At 44.5% G+C, this 12,703-nt stretch overlaps 1 protein-coding gene across 2 annotated transcripts in view; it reads left to right on the forward strand.

Annotated features, from left to right (window-relative positions):
* Positions 1 to 11,672: 11,672 nt before the first annotated feature.
* chp1 (calcineurin-like EF-hand protein 1) overlaps positions 11,673 to 12,703 on the forward strand; it is a 31,323-nt gene continuing 30,292 nt past the window's right edge. Inside the window, exon 1 of one of the 2 annotated variants that reach the window (XM_078562925.1) lies at positions 11,673 to 11,835. In XM_078562925.1, coding sequence (XP_078419051.1) covers positions 11,769 to 11,835 — 67 coding nt within the window. In that variant the 5' untranslated portion in view covers positions 11,673 to 11,768. The remainder of the gene's footprint in view (positions 11,836 to 12,703) is intronic. The other variant, XM_078562926.1, reaches the window with a different exon arrangement.

A 12,703-nucleotide genomic window follows, 5' to 3' on the forward strand; every position in this document is an offset into this window, starting at 1 on the left:
GATCAGCATATGTGGGTGGCTTTTCAATGGCTGCAGGGCTAGGGCTTACTTGGCGAAGGGGGAGAAGTAGCCTCAGGCAAGGGAAGAGGCTGCAGGACGTGGGCTGTACTGAGGAAGGTGGATAACCCAGGGTGTGTGTGGGGGCACATGTTGATCTGTGCAAGTGGCCTTAAGATGGTGATGGCTGAGGAGGCAGTCTCCAGAGGAGACATGTGAGGATATGTGTGGCCTAATAATGGTATGCTGATGTATGGGTGGTGATGTCCCATGAGATGGCAGTGAGTGAGATGCCAGTGAATGTGTGATGGGCTTGAGTGTGAGTTTAGAGTGTGGAGATGGTTTTCATATCCTGGCTGCACGGATGAGATCATTCATCCTCAATCTGCATTGGATGGCCAACTTCTTCTGTGCAAGATTGGCACTGATCACCACTGTCATCGCCTAGTAAGCCGGAGTGGTAATGTAGCTGCCCTCCTGCGGCCAGAGCAGGTGTAGAGGGCATCACAGCTGGCCTCCACAGCATCCAAAGTGCGCTCAGGAGCTGTAGATTTCTTGTCTTTCGGGGCTATGTCTTGTTTGCTGCAGTCATGGGCTGAAAGCACTGAGTGCGGCTGTACTTTAAGTGTGCCTGGTGTGATGAAGCGGCGAGGTGATGGCGTGGCAGGCCAACCATAGCCTGCCCGCCATGGAAACAGTGTGTTTCCTGGAAATGCATAAATAATGTGGCAGGTTTGGGACGATATGGCATGAAAACCCACCATTGCGGCCTACTGGTAAAATGTCGTTTTACCCGCCAGCTACCACACTTAGTGCAAATCTGGGACGATTCCACCCTAGGTCTCACTACAGTATAGGATGTGGTGATGACAGCTGCTGTGTCCACTAGGACTTTCATTGACTTGCGGAGATATTTGTTGTCAAACACGCACTGTCGTAGTTTGCAGAAGGCTGTGCTAGCACAACTGAACAGGTCTTGTATCTCTTTGTCAATGGTGGCCTTTTGAGAAATGTAGCTGCCAAGGTATGGGAAGTACTCAACATATTCCAGAGTCTCTCCTTCAACATATATGGGAGGTGGACTATTTGACTGACCAGGTGTGGGTTGATAAGAGTTTTGTTTTGGCAACATTCAAGGATGGGCTGAAATTCTTGTATGCAGAATTGAAGAGATCAAGAGTGGGTTCCAAATCTGGGGCAGAGTGGACAATGACACTGAAGTCATCTGCAACTTAAATCACGTACATTTATGGTAGTTTAGTTTTGGCAAGGAGGTGACTGAGGTTAAAGAGTTTTCCATGTAGATGGTATTGCTGGCACAGAGGGCAGTTGATCTTTGATGAGGCGAATAGCCACTCGGGTATTGTTCTAAATTGTATGGCAGCTATCACACAGCCATGCTTGACCCCAGTCCTAATTTTGATAGCATCTCTTTCAGATCTCCCACTCAAGACAGTTGTAGTCATATCATCATGAAGCAGTTGCAGAAGTGAGGAGATTTCTTGGACATCCCAATCTTTGGAATACAATCACAGAGCCTCACGATTTATGGAGTCAAATGCTTTGGTCAGGTCAATAAATGCAATGAAGTGTTCCTGGTATTGTTGTTGACATTTTTCTTGGATTTGTCTGGCAACAAAGACCATGTTGGGGGTTCCTCTACATTCTGGAAGGTCTAAAGCCACACTGTGACCTGGATTTTCATTCCCTTATCGGGCATGCAGAGACGGGACATTTCCTGGCACCGTCAACCCTGGAAAAATAGGCCCGGAAGGTCGGATTTTCATTCCAGGGTGGGCTGGATTAGAAGTTGGGGCCCACTGCCCCCAGAACAAGTGTGGAGGCAGGCTGGCCAGAAGGCCTGACTCTGTGCTCTGGCACTTGGGTGAAGTTATTTTTTAAAAATAAACAAAAAGCAGCCCTCGCCCCTCACAGCCCCTCATCCCCACACACTCCCTATGCCCTGTCCATGCCATCTCATGTCCCCCAACCCCTCCTATGGCTCCTCATACCCCTATGCCCATCTACCCACCACTCCATAGCCCCTATGCCAACTTAGTGCCAACCCATGCCCCCACCCTTAGCCCTCCATGCCAACTCACCTAGCAACCACCATGGGCAAACCTCAGAAGACATACTGACATAAAATAATGTCTAATGATGATTTCACTATTTTAAAAAAACACAATTTAAAAATATTAATACATTGAAATTCCTTCAACTGCTCATGTATCTCCTAATCCTATTCAATGATCACTTGTAGCTGTCAATCAAACTGCTCACTTTATAAGCACCCACCTCACTGTGATAATGTTAGGTTTAAAGTCAGTCATCAGCCCAAATCCTGTAATGATAACCCTCAGGGTTATGTCAACAGATAGAGTAAAACATCAAGCACAATTTTTTTTGAACTCCACACTTTTTAATTTAAAGCCCAGCAGAGTTAAATGCCTTGACAGCTTTAACAGTTCCAATGAGTTTTGACAGTTCTTTGACAATTTGGACAGTTCCGATGAGCTTATGCACTTTTTATGCACAACTATGTCTACTTCTAACAATCCCACAGGGCACCTGACCTCTCCTAAAGGGTGCCCTACCTCTCCAAAGTTGATCTGGGAGCATATACAAAGGGGTACCTTACCTCGCCAAAATGGTATCTAGCTATCCAAATGAATCCACAAGGTTTAGACCTCTTACCTGGTCTAATTTGACAGTTATCTCACCAAAATCACACACAAGTGGAGGCAGCTGCTGATTTATATAGGCAGCTGCCTCCAGAAACCATGGATGTGCTATTTAGAATCTGCCCCCACTCACTCCCACCACGAAATGGTGGAGGCCAGGTTCGGGGGCTGGACTTCTTGATTTAGGCCTCTGTTGGCAATTTTGTGCAGACAGAGAATCTTTCCACCTGCATGAAAATTGAGACCATTGTCTCTGGAGGATTTCCTCAGCCACAGGAAGTAGGCAATTCAGGAGACTGCTTGTCAGAATTTTCCCTGCTATGGACAAGAGGAAAATACCATGATGGTTTCCAAAGCATGATTTATCCCCCTTCATGAGGATGGTTAGAATTATTGCATTCCTGAAGTTAGGGGGTGGGGTAAGTTCTTTTTCCTCTCAAATCCTTGGAGTCTTGATGCAAGCAAAAGTCCGCCAGCTTTGAAGATCTCACCTGGAATGCAGGCTTTGTTGTTTTTTATCTGTTTGCTCGTTGCAGCTCTCCCATTGATGGTGGCTCACCCATGAATTCTACCACAGGGTACTGGGTGATAGCCTGGAGAGTAACAGCTGCCACAGTGGATTCACATTTGAGAACTTGTTAAAAATGTTCTTTCCAAGTTTGACGGAAAGCATTGTCGTCCTTGAGAAGGAAGCACCATCCTATGAGTGAAGGGGATTTTGTCCATTTGACCTTGGTCTATAGATGGCCCTGGTGACTTTAAAAAAGCTTCACTTGGCATATTGTTGGATCTCTTGGGCTTTCTCTTCCCATTACCTGCCCTTTATTTTCTGGATTTGCCTTTGGGCATCAGCTTTGAGCTGTTGGAATGCTGCCTTCTTGACTTGTGATCTGGATTGTTCTGCAAGGCAATGAAGGCTGCTTGTTTTTATTCCAGGAGGTCACATATTTGAGCGTCATTTTCGTTGATCCATTCCTAGTGAGAACAATGCTTGAACCTAATGTCTGGCCACAGGAGTCTGGAATAGCTGATTTTATTTGATTCCATTGTTCTGAAATTTATTTAGATGTGTGAAGATTTTCAAGATTTGTTGTGAGCTGCAGTTGGAATCCCTCTCTTCAGTTGGGCTGCTTTAGGGCTGAGACATTGATTTTCTTCCACTCGGACTTTTAGACCTTGCAATGTCTTGTTGCTGGGTGGATGTTCGTCATTGACCAAATAAGCCGATGATCTGTTCAACCGGCATCAATCCTCCATAAGGATCGAGTGATACAGGCATCACTTAGATTTTGGAAGCAAACAAGGACATAATCCAGGAGGTGCCAATACTTTGACCTAAGATGCCTCCATGTGGTTTTGTATTTGGCAGAAGAGCATGTTTGTTGCACTGAGGCCATGCTGAGCACACTTTGTCAGCAGGAGGATGGCATTTGCATTGGCTTTTCCTACCCCGTGTTTCCCAGACATTGGAGTCACAGCCAACCCTGGCTTTAAAATCCCCAAAAGGATGGTCTCTTCTTTTGGGATGGCAGTGAGGACTTCATCAAGTTGAGAATGGAACTTTTCCTTTACATCTTCACTGGAGTCAAGGGTCGGAACATAAGTTCTGATAATGATGGCATATTGGTTATGACTGAGCTGTAGGTGAAGTGTCATGAGTCTTTATACAATTGGAGAGTTCTAACAGTGCATCCAAGATCCCGTTCCGAATGGCAAAACCAACTCCGTGAACACAAGGGTTGCTGTCAGCCTTTCCTTTTCGGTAGGCGTTTCCCTGCTTGTTCCTTTTGCTCCTCCACAGGAAGGCAGGTCTCACGAATGGGCAGCAATGTCAATTTGGAGTCTTGATAGCTCACATAATATGATTGCAGTCCTTCTTGATTGCAGTCCTTCTTTCTGGACAGTTGCTCTTGATTATCCATCAAGGTCTGACATTCCAAGTTGCAAAAATTAAAGTTTTCTTCCTTTGACCACGAAGATTGTGATCCTGCAGAGTGTGGTTCTCCACCCAGGAGAAAGTGGGACAGCCTATTCTTAGGGCACCTTTTCCAGTTCCCTGTCCATTTGGGGTGAGCAGAGGGTATCCTGAAGAGAATACTCAATCTGATACTCAGACTAATCTGCTCAGTCACAAATGCTGCTGCACAAGACACCTCTGTCCCAACACAGCTATCCAGTGATCTTCACGCATCTATCTCCTGTGTGCAGATTCTTGACTAGGGTCTCCCAGGTTCACAGCCCTTTCCCTGTCGCCAATTCTCCATCGCCACAGTACTTGGCAAATGGACCCTGGTAGAAGCTAGCGCATGACTTTGTTTAACATGGGGACCTTGGGGCATGGTCATTGTCCACATGATCTTACAATCTGTAGAATGCCTGACACCGGTAAGGTTTTTCATCAGTGACAATCTCAACAGATGGAAAGCTCCATGTGGTTCATGTCTTATATCAAGATCTATGTAAATCAAACACACCGTACGAGAGACAAGAACATAAGGTTATTTAATCAGATTATTCCTGTGTTGTACTCTAGACACTGGAGAACACAGCAATAACGTATCTTGCATTGTGCCAAATGGCTTAGTGAAAAATCACTACCCAGAATGTTGTGTCATATCGACCAGGAAGCTCCCAGATTTAATTGCTGTTCTGTGCTCGGTTTAGCTGATCTCAACTGGAACAGTAAAATTGGTCTCTATCCCTCAGCCCCTATCATAAACAAAAACATGATCTTTATGGAGGCCCTGCGAAGGGAGTATCAGGAGCTGTGTGCTAAATTTTAAAATCAGGACCTTGAGGGTGGTAATCCTGTGATAACTACCCAAGCTACATGCTGATTGCCATAGGGATAAAATGATTCGGGTAGTAAATGTTTGGCTGTAAAATCAATGTTGGAAGGAGAGGTTCCTTTTTTTTTGTGACATTGATACGAGTAGCAGGACAAGAAGGAGTTCCGCAGACCACTCCTACCAGATTGCATCCTTTGCTGTTCCTTAACAATACCCAAACTGTTTCCACTGTTCAATAACCTTTACTGAAATCCCTTCCATCTATTACAGTAATTGTATCCTCTGTGAGTTTGATATCCTGCCCTTTCCAAATTTGCCTGTCCTTTCAAAAATCTTACAGCTGTAATATTTAGCTCCAAATTAAGTTGTAGCCAGATCTTTATCCTTCAACCAATATGCACCTGTAAAAATGTTTGTGTAAATATGCCAACATTGTTTTTGGGACCTTGCTGTGCATATATTGGCTGCTGCCAAATTGGTGAATGAAAACATCAATCCAGTCATGGATTTTTTAGAAAATAACATAGAAAAAGAGGTTAATAGATTCACCTGTGAACACTTTGAAGTGATGGTGACACTGTGTGGTCGAGAATTTGCTATATCTTAAGCAGCAAATCCAAGTGTTGGAGAAACAGCCAATATTCATTCAGTCCAGGGATATAGTATTTGTATTATTTTTATTTATAGTATTACCTATTATTTGGTCATCAGCTTTTCATCATATATACTGAATTAGATGAAGAACTAAGGGTTGTATATCCAAGTTTAGCAGCTAACACCAAGTTGGGAGGCACAGGAGTTATTAAGGACTGTGGACTGACTAATTGAGTGGGCAGAAGGCTTTCGATAAGGTGCCACATAAAAAGGTTACTGCACAAGCTAAGTGCCAATGCTGTTGGGAATGATATATTAGCATCAATAGAGGATTGCCTAACAAACAGGGCACAGAGAGTTGGGATAAATGGATCATTTTCAGGTTGGCAAACAGTAACTAGTGGAGTGCCACAGGAATCATTAATGGGAGCTCAACTATTTACAATCTATATAAATGACTTGGATGAAGCGTACAGGATACTGAATACTGAATGTGTTATAGCAAATTTGCTGCTGATGCAACAATAGGTAGGAAAGAAATTTATGAGGAGGATTCAGAGTCTGTAAAGGTGTAAAGATAGATTAAGTGAGTGGGCAAAAATTTCGCAGATGGAGTATAATGTAAGAAAATAGGAGATTGTCCACTTTGATGGGAAGAATAGAAAAACAGAATATTATTTAAATGAGAGACACTTTAGAACGCTGCAGTACTGAGGGATCTGGGTGTTCTCATATACATGAATCATAAAAAGTTAGCATGCAAGTACAGCAAGTAATTAGCAAGGCAAATAGAATGTTGGCCTTTATTGCATGGGGATATAAAAGTAGGGAAGTCTTGTTACAACTGTACAGAGTATTGTTGAGATCGCACCTGGAGTACTGCGTACAGTTTGGGTCTCCTTACTTAAGGAAAGATATACTTGCATTGGAGGCAATTCAGAGATGGTTCACTAGGCTGAGTGCTGGGATGAAGGGGTTGTCTTATGTGGAAAGGTTGAGCCTATACTCATTCAAGTTTAGAAGAATGAGAGAAAATCTTAAACATATAATTAAACAGATTCTGAGGGGCTTGACAGGATAGATGCTGAGAGGGTGTTTCCACTCATGGGGAATCTAGAAATAAGGGGTGCAGTTTAAAACTAAGGGCACTCCCATTTAAGACAGAGATGAGGGTTTTTTCTCTTCCCCAGTGAGCATTGGAGGCTGGGTCATTGAATATATTCAATGCTGATTTAGACAGATTTTTGATCTATAAGCTAGTTAAGGGTTATGAGGGGTGGGGTCAAGGAGGAAAGTGGAGTAAAGGCCACAAACTTACCAGACATTATTGTATTTGATGGCAGAGCAGACTCGATGGGCCAAATGGCCTACTCATCCTATTTCTTCTGATCAAAACTGTGGAAGATGGAGTTCAGTGCAGGAAAGTGTGAAGTCATCCACTTTAAACCCAAGAACAATAAGTCGGAATATTTTCTTAGTGGTGAGAAACTGCGAAATGTGGAGGAGGAGGGGTCACGGGGTGTCTATACTCAGCTCACTAAAAGCTAGTGCACAGAAACAAAGTCCAATGGAATGTTGGCCTTTATTTCAAGGAGGCTGGAATATAAAAGTGAGGAACTGATGTTTCAATTGTATAGATCCTTGGTCAGACCCCTTCTGGAGTACTGTGTTCAGCTCTGAACACTACCTCAGGAAAATTATCTTGGCCTTGCAGGGGGTACAGAGCAGATTCACTAAAATTATGCAGGGCTCATAAAGTTAAATTGAGAACAAGTTGCATCAAGTTAGCTTATATCCTCTTGACCTTAGAAAGGTGAACTAATTGATATTTTTAAAATGGTAAAGAAATTTGATAGGGTAGACAGAGAGACTACATGCTGTGGTAGAGGAATCCAGCATAAGGGGGCAAAATCTTAAACTGAGAGCTAGGCTGTTTAGGAGTGTGATCAGGAAACATTTTTTTCATGCAAAGGTTAATGGAAATGTGGAACTCTCTTCCCCAAAAAAAATGCTGGGACAATTTAAAATTTAAGACTGACAGATCGATTTATATTTGTCAAGTGTTTAAAGGTGTATGGATCACAAATGAATAATTGGAGTTAAGGTACTGTCACGACTCACTGGGTAGACTGCAATATCAAGCCCCACTGCTCCCCGAGACACGACAAATATGAAAAAAGTTTGATCACCCCACCTAATTGTTTAATTTAGGTTAACAGAATACAAGCACCAAGTTTTTAAACTTAATAAGTAAATAACTGTTTATTGAACAAATTGTTTTTAACCAGTGGCAAAAGAAAGAAATGTGAACTGCTAATTTCTAACTCTATAACCTAAACTATACCCCTTCTTAAATCCCTATACACACACATACAAGACACATAAGACACACAAAAATATGGATTTTAAGGGTGAGCTAAAATGGTTCAATAGCACCAATTCCATAGTAAATGATTCAATGGGTTGATTTTGATCAATGTCTTCCAAATTCCTTTCAGTTCTTTGTTGATGACACGAGGTGGTCTTCCAACACTTTGTCTTTAGTTCATTGGTTGAGCACTTGCCTTTCAATGTCTCTAACAGGGATTTTCCCCTTTGCCTCTTGACAGGGGTTTTTAGAGAGAGAGCAGGTTATAGAGATATGAGGAGAGAAAGCCAGCTAGCTTTATTGTACATTTACTGGAATCTGACACACAAAGGAGCAAGAGGTTTTAGGTATTTTCCCTTTCAGGCTAGGAGCTATTCTGCTATATTCCTCTCACACAAACCCTGGTCACCTGGTCAGGAGCCAATTAAAACATTGTTGCCAGGCAGTTCTCCATTAGACTGGACTCCTCCTCAGCACCACCCTGTCTTTCATGGCACACTTTGTTCCAGGACAGCAACATTGTACATATCCCTCTCACTGTTGCAGTAGACATGTCCTTCAAACTGCAGCCATTGTAACTTTAATCCACAGTCCAACAGAAATAAAAAGATATGTTCTTTACAGTACAGTTCAGCCAAAGTCTGATGGAATGGCAGAACAGGCTCCAGGGGCTGAATGGCCTCCTCCGTTCTTGTCCTGTAGTAACTCAGAATGTTAGATTTTGTTCCCACCTCTTCCCTATTTCAATTTACATGTCACCTTTGATGCTGGCATAATTACTATATTTAACTGACAGTTTTCATGGATAAATCATTCTGTGAAACTGCCTCAAAAGAGTAGCTGCTGAAAACTCTTCACCTAGTACTACAATGCTATGAGAAGCGACAACATCCTGTCCACTTACCAACTGCCTACTAATAAATGGGAGCTGTTGATTCTACACACTCTGCATTCATACTCTCAGCATTTTGGTCTAGAGAGCTGTGAACAGTTATCCCGTTAGCTGTGACTGGTTTACTTGGGCCGTCGTCCATCAGCACACTCGGATCCACGGGATTGTTTTAACTTTGCCAGCTGGTTTGTTAAGCTTGTGGAGCAGATTGCTTGCCCATTGAAATCAATGCAACAAACATCTATATCTTTTCTAATCCTGTCTTTCCTAAAGTGTCAGAACTGTGAACTCCTCATCTTTTTTCAGGTTTCTTTCTTCCTTCAAGTCTATTGCAACCCAAATTCAGCATCACCTAATTACACTTAAAAAAAATATATTCTCTATTACTCTTTTAACTCTTAAATCTGTCCTTCATCCATATTGCACAGATAATTTTTCCAGTTCATTGAGGAATGACAATTTTGATGACCCTGATGCCATGCATCACTGACCATGTCTGGTGGAGTTCAAAATATAAGAATCATTATTCAAAAATCATTAAAGTGGCACTCACTTTGCTCAAGTTTGAGCTCAGGTACCACATGATATAGCACCAATTTCCTCTTGCAAGAACAGAAAAGCAGGTTGCTGCAGAGAGCTTTTGCACAGTGGGGAATCTGAGTTGTCAGTTTGGAATGTGTGCATCAGGAAACAATACTCATATGTAAAAATGAACTCATTAAGTAATAAACTTTCTTCTTGAGGATCTGGTTGCTTTGTTGTAATGGACAGTGGGGGTATCTTGCTTTTTTGCATTAATACTAGTCATTATATATAGAACATGAGAACATCCAGGTAAGGTTCTTTGCGCCTCCTTAGTTTGGTCAAGTACCATTCTGCCAATTCAGCAGCTCTCCAAGCTGGAATAGCTGAGGGTATGAATGCAGAGTTTGTGGATCAGGAGCTCCCATTTATTCGCAGTAAGTGGACAGAATATTGCAGGTTTTCATGGTACTGCTGTCCTAGGTGCCCTGTCAGTGGAAGGATAGCATTCTAACCACTCATTCTGAACTGTCTGAATTCTCTGCTTTTCCTTTAACTGTCTCTTACAGCCAGATTATACATTTGTACAGCAGATTCATGAAATTTGATGAGGGAAAATGGCAGCATTTGAACAGCAAGTACAATCCCTTGGGAAAAGCCAATTCATACATTTCCTGTTACCAGCAGACACTGGTCCCCAGACACAGCAGTGAGCAGGATTCCAATGCATGAAAGCAGTCTGGCTGTGGGAGTTTATTATTCACTCACTGGATGTACATTTCCAGGTCCATTGTCTGCCCTTATTCAAAAGCAGCAATTAACCTTCCTGTGAGATTGTGCTTCAAGGCATCAACAAACTATTTAGTTCAAATGAAAGGTCTCTTTGCACAGATAGAACTATAGAATGGTTACGGCATGGAAGGAGGCTATTTGGCCCATTGTGTCAATGTCAGCTCTCTGTGATAGCAACTCAGCTAGTCCCTCTGCCCTGTCTTCTCCTGTTGCCTTGCAAATCTTTCCTCTTCAGATAATTATCCAATTTCCCTTTGAAAGCCACCATGGAATCTGCCTCCACAACAATCAGGCAGTACAATCCAGATCCTAACCACTTATTGTGTAAAAAAAAGCTTTCCTCATGTTGCAATTGGTTAATTTAGCAATCACTTTTAATCAGCGTTCTCTGTTTCTTGACGCTTCCATCAATGGGAAGTTTTTCCCTATCTTTATCTAGATCTATGATTTTGAATACCTCTATCAAATCTTCTCTCAACTTTCTCTACTTTGGAGAAGCTGGGGCTGTTTTCCTTAATCTATCCAAGTAACTGAAGGCCCTCATCACAGGAACCGTTGTCATAAATCTTTTCTGCACCTCTCTAGAGCCTTCACATCCTTCCTAAAGTGTGGTGCCTAGAACTGGGTACAATATTTCATTTGAGGTCAAACCAGTTTATAAAGGTTCACCATCACTTCTTTGCTTTCGTAATCTGGGCCACTATGTAAAAGCCCAGGATCCCGTATGCAGGTCTCTCTGTTCCAGCATCCACTTGTTTATATTGCCTCTCTGCCTTCTTCCGACCAAAATGAATCACTTCACAGCTCTTTATTAAATTTAATCTACCACTTTTCTGCTCCTTCCACCAGCCTCGTTAATGCAGAGTATTTCCAGTAGTTAAGGTTTTTATTTTATTGATTACATCGTCCTGCCTTTGCTGAGAGTGAGTGAATTACTGGAAGGTGAAAGTCAGAGGGGAGGGGGAGGGGAGAACGGGGTGGCGTCACCGAACGCTGCGTTCCTGTCTGTGACGACACAAGCGGTTGTGTTGATGTCATGGGGGCGCAGCTGGGGCGCTCGCGACCGGAAGTTCAGTCAGAGCGCGCCGCTGAGAGCTAGCACAGCTCTGGTAGAGAGACACTCAGATACAATGGGATCCAGGGCATCCAGTCTGCTCAGGGAGGAGGAGATCGATGAAATCAAGAAGGAGACCGGCTGTGAGTGCGAGGCCTGGAATGGGGAAGGACGAAGGGAAGGGAGGTGACAGAGGAGAGGAGGAGGGACAGAGGAAGAAGGAGGAGGGGGGACAGACAGAGGAGAGGAGGGGGGACAGAGGAAGAAGGAGGAGGGGGGACAGACAGAGGAGAGGAGGGGGGACAGACAGAGGAGAGGAGGGGGGACAGACAGAGGAGAGGAGGGGGGACAGACAGAGGAGAGGAGGGGGGACAGACAGAGGAGAGCAGGGGGGACAGACAGAGGAGAGGAGGGGGGACAGACAGAGGAGAGGAGGGGGGACAGACAGAGGAGAGGAGGGGGGACAGACAGAGGGAGAGGAGGGGGGACAGACAGAGGGAGAGGAGGGGGGACAGACAGAGGAGAGGAGGGGGGACAGAGGAGGGGGGGGAGGGAGAGGGGACAGACAGAGGAGAAGGAGGGGGGAGGGAGAGGGGACAGACAGAGGAGAAGGAGGGGGGGAGGGAGAGGGGACAGACAGAGGAGAAGGAGGGGGGGAGGGAGAGGGGACAGACAGAGGAGAAGGAGGGGGGGAGGGAGAGGGGACAGACAGAGGAGAAGGAGGGGGGGAGGGAGAGGGGACAGACAGGAGAAGGAGGGGGGGAGGGAGAGGGGACAGACAGAGGAGAGGAGGGAGGGGGGACAGAGGAGAGGAGGGAGCGGGGACAGACAGAGGAGAGGAGGGAGGGGAGACAGACAGAGGAGGGAGGGGGGGGACAGACAGAGGAGGGAGGGGGGGGACAGACAGAGGAGAGGAGAGGAGGGAGGGGGGGACAGACAGAGGAGAGGAAGGAGGGGGGACAGACAGAGGAGAGGAGGGAGGGGGGACGGACAGAGGAGAGGAGGGAGGGG

This window comes from Cetorhinus maximus, chromosome 18, assembly GCF_964194155.1.
Source record: "Cetorhinus maximus chromosome 18, sCetMax3.hap1.1, whole genome shotgun sequence".
Lineage (NCBI taxonomy): Eukaryota > Metazoa > Chordata > Chondrichthyes > Lamniformes > Cetorhinidae > Cetorhinus > Cetorhinus maximus.